The sequence below is a fragment of the Ursus maritimus genome, unplaced genomic scaffold (assembly GCF_017311325.1).
Source record: "Ursus maritimus isolate PB19 unplaced genomic scaffold, ASM1731132v1 scaffold_7, whole genome shotgun sequence".
Classification (NCBI taxonomy): domain Eukaryota; kingdom Metazoa; phylum Chordata; class Mammalia; order Carnivora; family Ursidae; genus Ursus; species Ursus maritimus.
In genome coordinates this window covers 16,175,556-16,194,535 of record NW_024426885.1, presented here as the reverse complement: position 1 = coordinate 16,194,535, position 18,980 = coordinate 16,175,556, and the positions used below count along the sequence as shown (strand labels likewise).

At 52.0% G+C, this 18,980-nt stretch overlaps 1 protein-coding gene across 5 annotated transcripts in view; it reads right to left on the bottom strand.

Moving 5' to 3' along the window:
• Window positions 1-18,980, bottom strand: part of AFAP1L2 (actin filament associated protein 1 like 2) — a 94,497-nt gene that overhangs the window by 28,991 nt on the left and 46,526 nt on the right. For all 5 annotated transcript variants that reach the window (XM_040624529.1, XM_040624531.1, XM_040624530.1 and 2 more), the window contains exons 2-4: window positions 9,060-9,188; window positions 2,265-2,339; window positions 809-903 (exon numbers count right to left, since the gene is read on the bottom strand). In XM_040624529.1, the coding sequence (XP_040480463.1) occupies window positions 809-903; window positions 2,265-2,339; window positions 9,060-9,188 (299 nt within the window). The remainder of the gene's footprint in view (window positions 1-808; window positions 904-2,264; window positions 2,340-9,059; window positions 9,189-18,980) is intronic.

Below are 18,980 nucleotides of genomic sequence, written 5' to 3'. Positions count from 1 at the left end.
AACCAGAGACACTCTCCGTGTCCTGAAAAGCTGACATCTGGTCTGGGAGGCAAATAATACAAAGACCGTTTCAATGGTGGCGAGTGCCATGGAGGGGTCATTGGCCATAGAGCAGACAGTGACTGGGTAGGGATGGAGGTGGGATGCCTCGCACAGCAGGTCAAGGAAAGCCTGTCTGTGAAAGTCTAAGAGATGAGGAGATGGCAGCCACTGGAGGGCCAGGGTCCAGAAAGTACCAAGTCAGGCAACACTGACCATGTGGTCCAATCCAGGAACAGGAGGCCAGTGAAGAGCAGGTGTACTGGCGACGCAGCGGGGCCAGACTGTGTAGACTGTGCCGGCCGAGGGGCTCGGTTAAGGAACACAGATGTTTTTCCCTAAGTTCAACGAAAGCCTTTGGCCGGTTTGAAGCAGGAAGTGCAAGGTGACAGGATGTACATTTCTAGAAGTTCGCTGTGGTGTGAGGGCATGACCACAGCTAGACATGGCCCCCCTCACATGCTGCCGTGTAGAGCCCGGCGTAGCCTCAAACACATGGCGGCATTTGATGAAGGCAACTCCCTGCATCTCCCACGCCCATGAGCCTTCGTGTCCTGAGTACTGCGGCCCTGGGTAAATGATGTCACCTGCAGGCAGGCATCCTTTTGTTCTGTCTCTCCCAGCGCCTTGTCCCATGCCCTGCACACAGTAGGGGTGCACACAGTAGGTGCTCAGAAAGTGCCAGCCACTTGAGGGACTGACCCCTGTGAAATCAACTGGAAGTTCACAGGGACCCCAGTCAGGAAATCAGGGGTCTTGTATGACTTACGATCTTGGGTGGTGGGAGGTCTGGAAGATTCTTCTGAGGGGCCAAAGAGTGCTGGCCAGGCTCCCCGTTGGTCAGTGGGTTCTGCTCCTCGGGTGCTGTAGGCAGCAAACAGGAGAAGGCTTCGGTGAGGGTGCCCAGCCGCACAGCAGGGCCCATTATCCCGGAACGTCTGGTCACAGGGACCCTGAGATCTATTTGAGCAGGTGTTAATTACGCAGGCGGGCGGTCCCAGGGGCCAATGCGGTTTTTCCTCCAAGAATAGGGTGCAAGTAGTGCCTCAGCCATGGGCAGATTCCTCAGAAGGAACTGGTTTGGGGTTTCTGGCAGGCTCCGCACCCTCTCTCCCACTTGCCCTGTGCCAAAAATGGCCCAGCCGCACAGTGTTAGCGAGCAGAGGCGCTGCCCTGTGGTCATTACACCGAGCAGCTCCCAGCACCGACCCTGTGATTACAGCTCTTTCCATCCCAGTTTCCCCAGAAGGCAAATGACCCTGGGCACAGTGGCGGCTTGGAGGTCAGTCATTCCTTCTGAGCCCCAGGCTTGGCAGTGGGGCACAAGGAGTCAAAGCCACACTGGAGAGCTCGGCCATCAGCCCTCTGTGCGCTTTTAAGGAAAAGCTCCGGAGGCTGTTCAGAGCCTGACCGTTTCAGCCAGCCGCCCAACCAGCCCCAGGACAGACAGACTCAAGCAGATCTGACCTTGGGGCTTTGGGGGTTGGGATCTTGAAGCCAAGCCTTGAATAGGACCTGATCCCTTGGAGGGCGGCATTCTCACCTCTTGCTAAGCCTCTGCATTTCAGTCACAGGCTGGGGAGTTAGGAGATGGGGCTTCTAATCCCCTCTGCTCTGCAATGAGGCAGCTCTGCAAACCCCCGGGCCTCCCTGAGGTCCTGCCAGACCCACTCCTGAAGGTTTTTAGAGAAAAGGAGAGCAGAACAGAGAAGAGGAAGACATCGTGGAAGATAGAGTATGTCCTTCCAGTGTAAGATAGAATGTTCTGCCAAGAGAGCACCTTTGAGCAAAACTTTTGAATAGTAAGGCAGGCTGACGTCAGCATTTCCAGCCTCTATTACCGCCCCCACCCCAACACATGAAATCCAGACTTCTGTCAAAAGATATGAAGCTGGGGTATGGAATCAGCACCCTATAAGGGCTGCTTTCCTAGAACACCTGACTATGACTTCCTATTCCTGGGATGATGCCGGGAAAAGCTGAGCAACTTTAGGGCCGGATTCCTTATACACGAAGGGGACATGAGACCTTTAAGAGGCAAGGAGGTGGCTTGATGAAATATCCCAAAATACATAACCCGAAATACCATCAACCAAAATGTGAGTGCCAGAAATAACTCCACTGGGCTGTCTGGTGCTGGCTGGGAGGAAGGGGGGTGGGTGGGACCAAAGCGTATGCCTCCCCTCCCGGAAGCTGGCCGAGCCAACAGCAGTGCTAGCCTGTACCTTTGTCTTGGGACTCAGCATTCTGTTGCTTGTTGACGGTCACTTTGTTCATATAAATGTACTCCTCATCAGAACCTGCAGAGGGAGGACGGGAAACAAAGGTTTCATGCGATCCCACAACGGGAAATGGCTCATAGAGAGAAACAGTGTCCCCCGAGAGACTGTCATTAGCCTGGGTTCCAGGAAAACCATACAACATTTTGACTTGATTGAAAGAGTCCATTATGGAGTTGACAGATTTCCAAAAACAGAAAGGCCAAGTTGCTATTAGTTTTCTAACTTGTGGGTGGGGATAGTCGGGGAGAGGGAGAGAAAAGATAGGTACAGAAGGATAGCTTCAGAATGAAGCATGAGAGACTATGAAGGCTGGGAAGCAAACTGAGGGCTTCAGAGGGGAGGGGGGTGCAGAAATGGGATAGGCTGGTGATGGGTAGTAAGGAGGGCACATATTACATGGTGCACTGGGTGTTATACGCAACTAATGAATCATGGACTTTTCATCAAAAACTAGGGATGTACTGTATGGTGACTAACATAATAAAAAAAATATTATTAAAAAAATAAAATAAAGTGGAAAAAAAAAAAAAGAAGGATAGCTTCAGGAATAAAAGATCTCAAAGATCTGCCCCATATTCCACCAAGCAGATTTCTCTGGGTTTCCTAGCATTTCATTTAAATTTTAAATATTTCTGGCGCACCTGAGTGGCTCAGCCAGTTACAGGTCTGCCTTGAGCTCAGGTCATGATCCCAGGGTCCTGGGATCGAGCCCTGCGTCAGGCTCCTGGTTCAGCGGGGAGTCTGCTTCCCCCTCTCTCTCTGTGTGATCTCTCTCTCTCAAATAAATAAATAAATCTTTTATTTATTTTTAATTTTTTTGAAGATTTATTCATCTGAGAGAGACAGAAGAGCAAGCACGAGCAGGGGGAGGGACAGAGGGAGAGGGGCCCAATCCCACGATCTGGAGATCACAACCTGAGCTGAAGGCAGACACTTAACCATCTGAGCCACTGAGGCGCCCTTAAATAAGTAAATATTTAAAAAAAAAAAAAAAAGAATAAAAGAAATTGTAAAATATTTCATATCCGTCATTCTCACCCTAGTCTAAGTTACTCGCTTGGGCTCATCAGAGTGGTGTCTCTGTAAGGTAGGTCACATTGAGGCTCTCATGCCATTGTGGGGGCCTGAGACCCCCAAATCGTGAGCTCTGGGTTTGGAGGGGTGAATGTGCTGGGAATTGGAAGTGGAGGCCTGCCAGACACCTCCTCTACCCTGCAGACTGCAGCCTACAGCAGCACAGCCCTTCCCTCTTTTAAAATCATTTTTTTTTAGGATTTTATTTATTCATTTGACAGAGAGAGAGAGACAGAGAGGGAGAGAGCACAAGCAGGGGGAGGGGCAGAGGGAAAGGAAGAAGCAGACTCCCCCCTGAGCAGGAAGCCCAACGTGGGGCTCTATCCTAGGACCCTGGGATCATGACCTAAGCTGAAGGCAGACGCTTAACCAACTGAGCCCCCCAGGTGCCCCCTAAAAATCATTTCTGTGTAGGCTACCTTTCCAGTGCCTATCTGGGCAGAGAACTGTTAGTTTCCTAACACTTTCTCAGTTTCTTCTGCCCCAAAGACCCTTCCTTCAGAAGACCACAGAAGCAGCTCTCCCCAGTGCTTCTCCTCTTAGAAATCCCCTGCATTTCTTCTTTTGCCCCTTAATTTGCATTTCTTAGAAACCTGGGGCTCCACTAGTTGGAGACTGTGTTACCCAGCAGGGGACCCAATTCTAACCCCAGCTACAGTTCAGGGTCAGATCCACGCCACAGGCCACCCAGCCTCCAGCCCAAAGGCCTGCAAAACCAGAGCCCTGAAAACCCAGAACACGGGGAGGACACAGTCAGAGGGGTCTTCTGCCATTAGCCTGCGGGATCACCACCCCAGGGCCCGCCCTGCCAGGACCCGTCAGCAACATCACTCCTACCCTGCAGCAGTTCCGGGGAGGGAACTATGAGGTCTAAATGTCCTTAGGCACAACTGGTATCCTTCCACGGAGTGAGCCAGAGGGGCCAGGTCAGTACCTTCTCCAGGAGAGCACACAAGAAGACCGCTCTGCAGGGGCAGGCAGCCGGCTCTGCCATTAATCGTGTAATTCGGAGCAAAACAGCTACCCCACGTGCCCTGTCTGCCTAGCATGGAAAACAATGCTGATGCGTAGTGCCTGTTTTTACCAAACTCTGAAGTTTCCAAGAGTGCAAAACTCAAATATTAAGGAACTTGAAAAAGTTAACCCTATAACTAACAAAGATGAAAAATAACAGCCTAACCCATGGGGAATGGCTCAACGGCTCGGTAATGGGAAGAGTTGAAAAAAACATCATACATCAACACGTATAACAGCAGTCACCTTTAAAAATAAATGGATTACTAGAGAGTGTGTAAATTGGCACAGACATTTTGCAAGAGATTTTGGAAAATAAGTGTTCGTGTTCCTTTTTTCTTTTCAAGTGCTCATCGTCTTTAACCCAGCATTTCCACTGCCAGAAATTTGTCCTAAAGCTAAACACCAGCATGTAAACAAAATTCTATTTGAGGATGTTTATTGTAATGTTGTATGAGGTTATTATTTTTTTTTAAGATTTTATTTGAGAGAGAAGGAGAGAGAGCATGAGCGAGAGGGAGGGACAAAGAGAGACGGAAAAGCAGACTCCCCGCTGAGCAGGGAGCCGATGTGGGGCTTAATCCCAGGACCCTGGGATCATGACCTGAGCTGAAGGCAGATGCCCAACCAACTGAGCCATCCAGGTGCCCCTGTATGAGTTTGTTTTTTGTTTTGTTTTTTTTTAAATTACAAAACCTAATGCCACTAATGAGAGGCCGGTTGAACATCACTGTTCATGGACGCTACCCAACTGTGAAAAATAACAAGGTAGCTCGATGTCCACTATTACAAAGATATCCAAGACTTACAGTTAAAGGATCCTGTTTCAGAATAGCAGAGAAAGTCTGAGAACTGTCAGCCTGTGGAAATGCACACAGCCAGCAATTCTAATGTAAAAATAACGTAAAGCAGAAAACAGGCAAACCACGACTACATACAAATATTCAGACGGGGCCTATAAAGATCAAAGCAGGAATCAAAGGAATGCAAATAGTGCAATGTTCATCTGAGGTTCATCTATTCTTTCTTACTTCGGGCTAAGCCCGTGCTCCTGTAAAAAGGAAAAAAAAAAGGGCAATATATTATTGTCATTGTTTTAACTGTTCGATTCTGGGCAGGTGCTTCCTCCCCAAGAGGGCGGCTTGTCAATTACAGAGAAAACTCGCACCACCGGCCACTTCCCGAGGCTGTGTCTCCCGCCTGGGGCACTCTGCTGCAGGCCATGGTTGGTCAGGTTTTGATTCTCAGGGTTGCTAATTCCGGACCAGCCAGGTTGGTACGGAAGAGGCTCTCAGGACCGTCTGCAATCCTGGGAAATGCCCAATGAACCTGGCCCTGTAACAGGAGACTGCTGAGCTGCCCTGTGTCTGGGAGGCAGTAGCCTTGGGTTAGAGAATTTTCTATCATTCTCTCATTTTCAGAAGTGCACTGAGCACCCAGCACTATACAAGGTGCTGGGGACACAGAACGAAATAGAAGACACTATCTCTACTTTTATGAGCCCAGCATTGGTGGGGGAAACAGACCCTCATGGGAAAGTTAACACAAGCATGTGGGGAATGACAAGAGCACAGGTATGGTTGGAAAGGAGAGCTTGGCGGGCTCTGCGTGAGCGTGTGGCTCCTGGGGAATGACCCTTGTGTGCAGGGGGTGGTCTTTCCCAGAGAACTGGATGAGGGGTAAGGAGGAGGGACAGGGACCCTCTTCGCTACAGTTGGATAGACAGAACATCAGCTTTTCCCATCCAAGGGGCAGCCCCCGACACTGTCCCAGAGTCTCTGAGCAGGGCACTGGGGGACCCACAGCCTCTCAGGTGAAAACAGGAACAAACAGCAGGCTCCTGGTAAACAAACCTCAGTCCCTGCCTTGACTTCACCGTCCGGATGAAAGGCAAAGAGAGTGAAAATTCTTGTTATGCTCATACAATAAAAGATCAGAAAACCCAAATGGACAATTTGAAAAAAGCGAACACACATACACACTCATTCTCTCTCTCTCTCTCTCTCTCTCTCATACTCTGCCCAAAATGTGTGGGAGTAAACAACGGCTCAGCCAGTGTAGACCACAGACTATCTCAAAATGATCAGCTTGCCTTCACCTACAAGTCCCATCAAGCTGAGCTAATTTTCTGGAACCTATACAGCAAAACGGGCCTGGGAGGCTGAAAGGGAAGACAAATGCTCTGATTTCAGGGGAGCTTTGGATTCTGTCCTGTGTAGCACAATTACCGTTGGTGCAGATGAGTCTGGAATGCGGGGCAATGAGGGGAGTACAGCGGTGAGGGCCACCTGCCCAGCCCCGAGCCCTGGCTCTGCCACTCACAGCCTGGTGCCTTGAAGAAGTGACTCTCCAGTTGAGAAGACGAGGACAACAAGTCTCTCCCTGACTTGGGATGGGAACTAGGTGGCATCATCCCCTCATTTCATACATTGAGCCCCGTGCTGGGACAGTATGTGACAAGAGCTGTCAGCCGCTGCTCTAGCCTCTCTGCTAAGACAGCACAAAGGGGACCAGAATGGACATCGGCCTTGAGTACAGGAGTGGCAGCCACAGGTCTCTGTAAGGCTCTGCACGCACTTCCGGTGGTCTGAGTGGAGCACTGCGGGCAATTCACATTGGGGCGCCTCCTGCGAGCTGCAGAGACCGAGGGTGGGGGGAGGGCCCGACTTTATCAGAGCAGAACATGCAAAGATCTGGGGTGAAACAAAGGTCACCCTACAGGAAGCTACACAGCATGTGAGCCCAAAGAGGGGACCCCACCCAGGGGGCCCTGAGAGAGTGATCAGAGCCAAGAACCAGGGGTTGGAGCCCATCTCATGGGTCTTCCAATTCCCAATGGAGGTGCTGTCCATCATTAAACGTCTCGAGTCAGAGCACATCCAGACAGTGATGGGGAGTGTGCTTCTGAAGGGCTGTATTGATAGATCCTGCCTCGGGGTGACTCATCTCTAACTCACCCTCTTTGTAATGCGCGTTCCCCACCTGGCCTCCCACCTTCGATGTGCAGCTGACCAGCCTTCACGCTAGCCATGGAGCCTTAGCCATGGAGCCGGCTAGCTGTGGAGCTGGGAGGAGCCTGGGAAGCCCAGGGGTCCTGGAGAACGGCAAAGGCCACAAATGGGGCTCCAGGAAAGCGCCTCTCACGGAAGGCTAAGAGAGCCAGCTCGTTCCCGCAGAAGGGAAGGCTGCGGGGCAGACGGCAACATGCTTCAGCGTTAGGACTTCTGTCCCACTCAGAGAATAAAAACTAGTTCCACAGGGAACAAAGAAAAGGAGAAGCGACCCTGAAACATAGCCTGGGGGATCCAGGTGGGACGTGAGGGAGAATTTCCCGACGGTGATGGTGGCAGAGGGCCCACTTCCCTCCTTGGGCGTGCATTTCGGCTGCTCCCGCCACCAGGCAGATGGATTAGATGCCCTCTTCTGGTCCCTCACTGTCCCAAAATATCACTTCCAATTCTCAAACATCGGACACAAAAATAGACTCAACTAAACTGTCAGGACTTCACAAGAAGGCTTTTTTAAAAAAAAGAAAATCTGAGTGTGCTGGAAATGAAACCATATGCCCGCAGGAAGACTTGTGCAAGAAAGTTCAGAGCAGCCTTATTATTCGTAATAGCCCAAACCCGTGAACACCACACACGCGTGGTGGAAGAAATCAGAACAACGGTTACCTTGGGGTGAGGGTGGGGGTGGGGAGGAATTTGCTGGGAAGGGGCAAGAAAGAACTTTCCGGAATGATAAAAATGTTCTCCGTCTTGTTGTGGGTGGGAGGTACACAGGTGTATACAACTGTCAAAACTCACTGAAATGAATACTTAAGATCTACGTACTTGAGTGTATATAAAATCTGCCTTCATAAAAAGGATTAAAAAAAACCATGTGCTCAGAGTTCTATGATCTACAGCTTTCAAACTATGTTTTCCTTTGGGCCACAGGACACGGGGCAAGTGACTTCAACTCTCCAGGCTCATCTGTAACATCGTCCCCTGTAACAGCAGCACCAACCTCAGGGGGCGACTTGAAGAGGAAACGAGGTAACACCTGGAAGGTAGGAAATGCTCACTGAAGCATCGGCTAGTAGACGAACAGTGTATTAGCCCTTCTCTGCTTTGAACAAGTAAGGAAAAGTGCTTTGAGAACACTTTGTTTAAAACCGCGCTCGGGGCTGCCGTGTTGAGCGTTCAGAGATTCCTGGGGCTCGCATCCAGCTCACGTCACCCCTGCACTATGGCGATGGGTTGAATTGCGTTCCCCTCCCCCACCGCCCGAATTCACATAGGAAGTCCTCGCCCTGAAGAGCTCAGACTGTGACTCTGGTAGGAGAAGGGGTCATTAAAGAGGTAATTAGCATTAAATGAGGCCACCAGGGTGGGTCCCAATCCAACGTGACCGGTATTCTTGCACGAAGAGGAGATCTGGACACAGACACAGAGGGAAGATGGTGTGAAGACCCAGACAGACGGCAGCCATCTACAGCCAGAGAGCGAGGCCTCTGAAGGAACCCACCCTGCCCAGAGCCTTGATCTCAGATTTCTGGCCTCCAGAACTCTGAGAAAACAAATTTCTATCGCTTAAGCCACGCAGTCGGTGGGACTTTGTTGCGGCAGCCCAAGTGTGACTCTCTGTTTCCAAGGGGACCTCACTTACTGCTGCTTTTGGTGTAAAGCTGGAGGAGCTCAGCCAGGCCGCTCTTCTTCACCACGGCAGTACTGCTCAGGCTCTCCTGGTCGAGAAGTTTGAGGAAGTCATCCAGCTCTGTCAACAGCTGCTCCAGGGCTGGGGGCGGAAGAGAGAAGAACACTTTATAGTCGCTGCCTTCACTCCAAAGGCCCAGCTCGGATACACCTCCAGATCCTGCATCACCTCACCATGGGCCCTGCGGTCCGGGGGAGGGGGGGCTTGGATAAGGCCTGGAAGCACCTGGGGTGGGGTGGGGGGCGGGCGGCCAAAAGGCGGGATTCTCAGAGCTAGGGTCCCGGGGAGAGGAAAACAGGCCCTTGGTTTTGAGATGGATGACCCTGGCTGAAGTTGCAGGTCTACCAGTTGCTAGAGTGACAGTGGCCAAGCCAGCCCAGTCAAGCCCATCAAGCCATGAGAGTCTAGAAACAGGATTACTTCCTTGATAAAAAGTCAATCGGGACAGCTTGGGGTTTAGGGACCTTGAACACAGATCAAACCTATAACCATCAAAAGAAATGCTGTGGTTGACCCAATCGTTCATCCTTTCCCCAAAGACAGGGCAACAGAGTCACTCCAAGATGAAACAGGGATTATGCTGCCCCTGCAGAAATCTGGGTGACCGCCCCAAAAGCCACACCTGGGCAAAGAGAAAAGCAAAACCTTCCTGAGTTTCTTCAGGAAATAAGCCACCTCAACTGAAACTGAGTCCAGCATCACTCCCAAGCTGGCTAAGGGCTCTGGTCCCACGGATTCAAGGTGTCAAATCGGCTCCACCATTGAAGACGTGCTTGTCAGTTTCTCACTGGAAGCACGCTGCAGAGATGCTGGCGCAGAGGACAGCAGTGTAGGCGCAGGGCACTCCCCACTGTTGTTGCTGCTGCTGTTGGTGATCTGATCTCTGTTAAGAACAGGGTGCTGCGTTTGCTGATGGGGTCGTCCTCTTGGCTCTGCTGCCCAACTGGCTCCCCAGAACATGCTCAGTAGTGGCAGCCAGCTCCTCAAGGTTCTGCGCTGTGCTTTCCAACCCCAGCTGCACGGGTCACCGGGAGAGCTTTAAAAAGTCCTGATACCTAAGCCACACCCTAGACTGATGACATCAGAATCTCTGGGAGTACGACCCAGGAGTCAGTAGGCTTTTTTTTTTTTCTTTTTTTAAGGTTTATTCATTTGAGGGAGACAGACAGACAGAATAGGGGCAGAGGGAGAGAGAATCGCAAGTAGACTCCACGCAGAGCATGGAGCCCGATGTGGGCCTCAATCTCACCACCCTGAGATCAGGACCTGAGCCAAAACTAAGAGTCGGATGCTTAACCAACTGAGCCACCCAGGTGCCCCAGGAATCAGCAGTTCTTAACCGCCTCAGATGACTCCGGGGTACAGCCAACACGGAGAACCGGGGTCTAGATGCAGCGCCAGAGCCCACACCTGAGGGCCCTGCTCCCAAAGACAGCAACCGAGAAGTCCTGACTCGTCCTGTACCATCTGCTGGGGGAACGCTGAGCAGTCACACAACCTCTCCAAGCTCGTGTCCTCACCTGGAAAGTGGGGACGACCATGCAGGCCCTGCCCATTTCACAAAGTTATAAATGACAAAATCGATTCGCTCAGTGAGAGGCCCGCTCCTCTCCTGTATCTTTGGCACCTATACTGCTGCGTTGAACGGATGTTTATGGAATGAATGAATGAATGAATGGCTTCATTAGGCACCTCCTAGCTTACAAGTTAAGGAGCTAAGCATGGTTACGCCCATTTTGTAGACACGGACCTGATGGCCCACAGAGGGCCCTGAAGTGCCACAGGGCCCACGGCAGAGAGCTCGTCTGCTGTGTGACTCTTGAGACTGAGCCACTGGCAACACCTCACTGGATGCCTCCATCCACGTAGGACATTCTTCCAACATCCCCCGAGAGCCTAGATCCCCAGAATTGAACAAGATCCCTAGATTATTCCCCCACCCCCTTCATTAGAAAAAGAAGCCCTCATGCTCTCCTGGTTCTAAGGGAGAGCCCAGTGGCCTCTTTCTGTTCAAATACCTCCTTGGACCTCAGTGGGGTGGTAGCCTTTGAACCCCATTCCTACAAAACCAAACTCCCTGGAATGAATATTGCCATGGCTTGTGGGAGAGCTGGAGGAGAAGAAGGGGGTGGGGGGGTGAGGACTTCAGAGGCGGGCAGCGCCAGCTCATGTGACCATCCGATCAAATACAGGGGTCACTCAGCCTGCCCACACGGGTGTGTACCACCCGGCTTCGACACAGCACGCTCCTCCGGGCAGCGGCACTCCCAAAGGAAACTCCAGTTTGCCAAAGCTGGAGAAGCATCAGAGAAATCTCCACCCTCCCTCTCAGGGTCCTGGTGAAGGATGAAGAATGAAGCAAGCTCCACGGAGGTCTGCGGGTCCTCTCCACTACGGCTCGTCAAAAGCCAAGTGAAGCTAAAATACAGGCAACAGCCCAGAGGCTGCACGCGGTCAATGGTGGCTTGGCTCCCACGCCGGGAGGCGGGTGGGAAGGTGGCCCTCGTCTCTGCCAGTGAAGAAGTGGATAGATGGTAAGTGAGAGCCAAGGTAAGGCAAGGAAGAAGCATGTTTGGGTAGTTCTGCCTGGGCCCTGGGCCAACAGTAGAGTCTCTTGCCCTGTTCCTGGGAAGTATTGGGAAGAGTGGGTTTCCAAGAGGCCAATGGCCTTTGCCTGGTCTACTTAAAACTGATCAGATTCTTAATGGAGCGGGATTTGAAAGGGCACCAGCAAGAGCTCCCAGAGCTCACCAGCCAAGATGGTGGGACCCGAGGATGTGCCCAGCACTTAGCTGGGCCCTTTGCTTCAACCAACCAGGAAATTAAAATAGAGATCAGGACAAGCATGGTTCTTGCCTTGTGCAAGCTCAGAAGCAGAACAAGAGCAGCCCAAGGGAAGAGACTGACGGACCAAGGCACACCACCACAATTCACACCAGGAAGTGTGAGGGGAGAGCGGACATGAGCGCTACGCTTGGAGGGCTTCTGGGAAGAGGTGCAGTAGGGTAAGGCCTCAGGTTGTTTTTGTTTGGTTTTGACTATTTTTTTGAACAGCTATTCATGACTTTCCTGTTGGCTGCAGGAACTTGACAGGCTAAAAAGCAGTGAGTTTAAAGAAGTCAAAGCAGGGAAAACAAAGGATAAATCTGAGGAAATGACACCGAGCCTTGAACTTGGCTACAGGGGATGTGGAAAAGTGAACGGGCCTCGCAAAGCAGTTAGGATCTCAAGCTGCGCTTTTCCTGACCTTCTGAACCCTTCCAGGCTGTTATGGCTGCTACTTCCGCTTACAAAAAAGAAAAAAGCATGAAAACTCCAGTGTCTCTTCAGTTTCACATCCTCAGCTATTCCCCCAAAGCTGCCCGATTCCTGGAAAACAGCTTTAGTTTATTTTCAAGCAAGCAAATATGTCCTGGGCCAAAGGGTAAAGAGCGTCGTGCCTGTTTCTACGGAGACAAAGTTGACCCAGAGGGGGGTCCCCCGGCCTTTCCAGGAGCTCCGTGTCTGGGGAGGGGGGCCCAGTGAATATGTGGGGTGAGCAGAGAAGTGATTCAGGAATGTGTCCGGGGATCAGGAAGGCGCCACGAGACGAACTCGGGGGTTAGCTGCAAGACGGATTCATCAGCCGGCCACGGAGGACCAACAGGAGTTCGCTGGGAAGAGGCAGAGGCATTTTAGGAAAAGGGGAGGAGATGTTCAGACAACTCAAGCGCTAAAACACACGGGGTATTTGAGAAACCACAGGTCTCTCTGTGCATCCGGGCACACGGGGCATGGGGGGCGGGGGGACGGCGGGCTCCGAGGCCAGAACCGTGACGTTAGATCAGGCAGGCCGACCATAAAGGCTTGACTTGCTTTGCTAAGGAGTCCGGGCCTCATTCCGCAGGACCTCGAGGCAAAGGAGGGCCATGCACACAGTTCTTCCAACAGGCTAGAGGTCGAATAACTCTGCAAACAGTAGGGAGGACAACGGAAGGGGGCCAGGGAACCAGGAGGGGAGGCAAGGGCAGGCAGGGGACCGTTATTAGCACAGATGAGAATGATGAGGATATGAACTAATCATGGCATCCGGGGGCCATGCAGGACGCTGCACCCCGCCACCCCCAACTCTCCCAAACACCCTTGCAAATGCATGGCATGGGAACGAGCTCTTGAGGCCCATATCCGCATTAGTAGTGGCCCTGGGGCTCAAATCCAAGTCCTTCCAAGTCCCAAGTACTTGCTGTCTGTCATCCCTCGGCTGGAGCCATTGCCAAGAAGTCAGGAAGGTTAATATGGATCATGACCTCTGCCTCCTGTTCCCTCACGCTTGGCAGAGGGACAGTGGGGGCTTTGGATGAGTAGCATGCAGACGCAAGGGGACTTGGGGATAATCCCATGGGATGCAGGGACTTAAGGTGCCCCGGGTGACGGAGAGCGGCAGAATGCCATCAGACGCAGGCCTGCGGTCCTGTGGGAACCGATGGGCCAGGCAGACAGGTGGTGGTGGTGGGTGGGGGAGCACCAAGAAAGCAGAGACACCCCCCCCCAACTTTTCCTCTAAAACAGCTGTGCTAGGTGAAGGGTAAGCACCAGCGCTGAAGAAACACAGGACCAGGAACCAGGGTCACAAAGCCCGGGGTGTCCTCTCCGTCCCTCTCAAGATCTGCAAGCAGAGCGGCCATGACCAGCAGCAATCAGCTTCTGCCTCCTGAGGTTCCTCCCCACCAAAGCCAGGTGTTCACAGGCGTCTCCGTGTGAGCTGGGCAGGACCACTTCCCCGGTCGAGGGTCAGACTTTGCAGAAACGTCTGGGGCTCTGACAAGGTGCTAAGCACAACAGAGCCCAGGGATTCTCCTGTGGTCATAGCCTTTCAGGCCCAGCTCCAGGGTCTTGGAAATAACAATCAACAAAAGCAGGGCCCTCATTTGTGCCAACCCTGGTGACATTTTTCAGCCCTCAGAGCTCAGAGGAATGTGGCCATTTCATTGAGGCTCTGGAAGGCACCCGTCCCATTTCTACCCCCCCTCCCCAACTTCTCATTTTGGTCTCTCTCTCATCCTCCAGCGGAGGGAGGGAAAAATAAGTGTGTTGTTCATTCTGGAAACTGTAGGCCCTTGTGCAGGCTTTCCATCCTGGCTCTGTTAAAGTTCAGAGTTGTCTGCTCGGGGTCTGACAAATCATCAATAAGATTCTTGTTTGGGGCTTCCAAGGCCCACGCAGAGCAGGGCGGTTCAACTGCTCGATTCATTGCCCTCGGCCATGGCCGAGCGCTTCCTCCAGATGACCTCCTCCCCCGGTTTTTCTCATCTTGAGGCAGTCTTGCTTTTTGGTCACTGGGTTCCCAACCATAAATGTCTTCCCAACATGCCGAAAAAGCGGTTCTTCACGGTTCCCCTGCTGTTTTACGTGCACATTTTTATTTACTCAGCTGCATTTGCTGAAGACCCGTGATGGAGCATGATTTTCCTTCCAAACATAAAACTAAACAGACCTTTTCCTTAAGCATAAAGACGCGCATCCCCGCTCCCTGCCCCGACAGTTCCCAAGACGGAGCCACTGGGCATATTGTCTGTGCAAACGCAACTGCTGGGGACCAACCACAGTGAAGAACGTGGGAGAAGTTTCTGTGACGGACGAGCAACAGCACCACGTCGTTGCAACCGAGGGCAGAAAATGCTGAGTCCCTTCCTCCTGATCACAGATGCGTCCTCAAGTTCTCGAGAACAAGCCTCTGGAAAAGCCGCCCCTTCATTCCACCTAAGAAGGAACACATCAGACCGAAGTGCCACGTGCCAAGCCAGCCTTTGCCAAGCACCTGCTAAGTGCCTAGCATATTAACAGGTGGCTTTTCTTCTTTGTGTTTTTATGGTGGCAACAGACGCAGAACATAAACTTGACCTCTCGAATGACTTTGAAGTGCACGAATCAGTGGCGGTAAGGACGCTGACCATGCTGTCCTTATGGATTTGCCAATTCTAGACATTCCACATAGATGGCGTCAAGGAATATACGGCCTTCTGTGGAATGGCGTCTTGCACGGTGCATAACAATTTCAAGGTTCATTCACCCTGTGGCTTCTGTCAATACTTTGTTCCTTCTCCTCCCTGGCAACCTTTGGGGTCTGAGTCCTTTTCCGTAACATAAAGCACTGGAGATTTACCTATGTTGTTGCACGTCTGAGAAGGTTGCCCTTTTGATTGCTGTGTGCTATTCCATCATACGGATGTAGGAAGCCCAAATGTCTCCACGGGTGCCCGTACCCCCTCTGCTGGGTGCTTCTGCAGACACAGCAGGGTGCTGTGTCCTGACCCAGTGTGTCATGCTGCTGGAAGCTGCCTCGGAAGGGCACGCCCGCAGTTAGTACACTTAATACGCTTTACGCCCACTCGGGCACGGCTACAAATGGAAAAGCAGCGATTCTTCGCAATGGCTGCACAATAGAAGCACCTGGGAAGCTAAAAAAAAAAAAAAAAAAAAAAAAAAAAAAATCCTAATGCCTGCGTCCACCCCCAGAGATCCTGCTGGAATTGCTCTGGGTGTGGCCGGGGCCCCAGGAGCTTTTCAAGCTTCCCAGGAGAGTCTAATGTGCAGCCAAGATTATGAACCACGGAGATAAATAAGGTATAATTATTGCTTCATAAAAAGTCTTTTCACTTTACACATTTTTTAAAAAGATTTATTTATTAAGAGAGAGAGAGCACGAGCAATTGCACACGAGTGCGAGGGGGGGCAGGGGGAGAGAGAGAGAAATCTCAAGCAGACTCTGCACTGAGCATGGAGCCTGATGCTGGCTCCGCCTCACGACCCTGAGATCATGACCTGAGCCGAAACCAAAGAGCCGGACGCTTGACCAACTGAGCCACCCAGGCGCCCCACTTGATACATTGATAAGATTCCTTAAAAGCAAACCTCCACAGTCCTTCTTTACAGGACTCACTTCTGATTTTACACGTAGAACTTTCTAGGGTGATGCCTGTTATATAGTCAGATACATTTGAAAATCCCTTTTTGCCCCAAAAGTCTTTTCCCTTCTGGACAGTAAGGACGTGGAAGGCAAGGACCAACATGTCTGTATGTTTACACATCGCTGAATCAGTTCTTCGTCCTGCTTAAACAGGTGGAAGCTCTTACTCGGACAAGCGGCACCCAAAAGACGCACAGGCTGCCCCTCTGACAGGCGTCACCGCTCCTGCCTCCTCGGAGCCCACGAGTCTGAGCCAGAAACGTCCATAACTTTCTCCAGTATAAGAAATACTCCAGGAGGTTTTTTCCTTTATCTCCATCTTCAAGAAAGGACAAGGAGAGTTTTGCTTCATTTGCCAGCATTGCAGGGCCTGCCCTTCAAGGTCAGCTTGTCATCTTTGCAAGATCTGCTTTTTCTCACCTATCTTGGGGTATCATCACTTAGAACACTTCCTCCACGAAGGGGCCGCCCTCTGCATTCCCAGAGGAGTGGCGTGGGCTGAAGAGAGGGGACGGACGCTTTGCTGCAGCTCGTACTACTGGAAACACAACTCGACTTGCTTGCTCACTGGTGACCTCGGGAATGGAACCAACCTCCCCAAGAGCACAGTCCCACTCCCAGCTACGGAGCCAGCTGGAAGAGAGCGGCTCCGTGAGGGCCCTGCGGAAATTCACACAGTAACAGCCGAAGACCTCAAACTGGGCCCAGCGAGTCAGAGAGGCCCGTGGCCTGCCGAAGGCCACCTCCACTCTACCTCAACCTGCCCAGAGGCACATGGCCCACTGGCCATTCTCCCATCTTCATCGTTTGCTGTTCGTCCCCTGAATGCGAGTCCTGGGTCTCCAATGAAAATGAAAGCCCTATGTGGGTAGGGGTTGCCTGATCTGGTTTTCCCACTGTGCCTAACCAGTGCTTTATTCGAAGTCAGGGCCTGGAAAACATCTGCTGAGCATAAGGCTTCCAGACCCACACCCTCGCCGCCTAGGGAAAGCTCCTCCTGAGTTGTCTCCTATGAAAGGGTCTGGGTGAGGGGCCTGGGTGGCTCAGTCAGTTAGGCAACCGACTCTCGGTGTTGGCTCTGGTCATGATCTCAGGTCGTGAGATCGAGACCCGAGAGGAGCTGCTTGCATGCATACTCTCAAATATATCTTCAAAAAATAAAATAAAATAAAAGGGTCTGGGCCAAGAGCTCATCGGTCCCTGGCCATAACTGCGGTCCCCCACCTGGACCAGATGACGTCTCTGGAATGACCACCCAGAGGCAGCCCCTGGCAGGTGATGATGGGCTGGGAGCACGTAAGGCATCTCACTCCCAGGGGGCCCTGTGCTGGGAAAACTTTCTCAGGGGTGCAGGTAAGAAGGACATGGAGACGGCTGTTCCCCTTGAGGCCAGGAAGCCCAGGGGTCGGAGCCTGAGCCCCAGGGCCCTCCTGCAGGTCAGGAGGCACAGGAGGGCAGGGGCAAGACATGCCAGGTTCTAGCAGCTACCAGGGGCCAGGCCAGACAAAGCAGCTTTGGGGCCTGGGAGGCCTTTGTTCCCCAGCCCAGTTAGGACATTCCTTAAACACAGTCTGCCAGAAGAGTGGCTTCATTCAGACTTGGCGGAGGCCGGTTGTGTGGGTGGGGCACAAAGGTTCAGCTGGGTGGCTCTCTGCGTGGCAGGTCCCACAGCTGGCACAAGCCATCGCAGTCTCTGAACAAGAGGCTGTCAGGGGTCACTCGAGTTCACGCTGGAAGTCTGGGCAGTACTGTCTGACAGAAAAAGACGCTGGAAGTAACAGTGGTCATCTGTCAGTGGAGCGGTTATGGGCAGTTTTCATGCTTGGGACCCTCCCCTAGTCCTCAAAGCCGAAGAGCGAGTTCTTACACAGACAGGAGACGCTGTGGCCACGGCCGCCATGCTTTCGCTTCACTTGCTACTTGTAGTAGAGAAAAAGGACACAAACGAAACATGCATCGGAAGAAAGAAAAAAAATCACCCTCATCCCGATTTCCTGTTTCTTTCCGGCATTTGGCAAAAGTAACCAAACACCCTTGGACTATTGTGTTGGAGGAGGGCTGCGTCCTGTTCGGGCCTTTGCCTCCCAGGAGCTAAAGTCAGCCCCAGCAACCTAAAACCACCACCAGCCTGACCTTGGACTCAGCTGGCAGGAGGCTGCCCCCCAGGCTGACTCAGGGCCCACCAGCCCACACAGTCAAGAAATCCTGCCACAAGCTCCAAGGACGTTTGGCTGAAGAACGAAGGCCTCCTAGCTCCCCAAGCTTCTTTGTCCACCTGGGCCCTTGGGGCCTCCTGAAAAATGGAGTGTCTCACCCCTAACCTCACACTCCCCTGGGTTCCTGATCCAGAGGCAGGAGAGTCCTTCAGGCTCTTCCTGCCTGTCCTGGGTTCCAGATTCAAAGTGCCCAAGTCTTAGCTCCAAATATTGGTTTATTCTTGGCTTTACCATATACTGGCTGTGTGGCCTTGGGGAGCTTAATTAACTTCTCTGGGCCTCAGTTGTCTCATTTGTCAAATGGGGTTAATAACAGTACCTACTTGATAGGATTTGTGTAAAGACCACGCATAACCCCATCAAGCGTATACACTAAGTTAAATGTTAGCTGCTAAATAAAACCTGAATTCCTCCTGTAAGAGGGATACAGAAAGCCTCCATAAATATATCCCCCTGCCCCCGACACATACCACATACATTATAATGTTAGCAGGGCGGCTTCAAAAAGGTGATTGGAAACTTCCCTGATTTTGCAGGACTATTAAACCACGTCCCGGCAAAAGGTCAGCAGGGGCTACTGAGGTGGAGTTTGAATTAAGCACCCCCCTCCCCAGCCCTGGGAACGAACTTCCTAGAAACACTCAATCCTGAAAATAAACAAGTGAAGGCTTTCAAAGCTTCCTATAGCTCCCCAGCCCAGGGCTCAACACA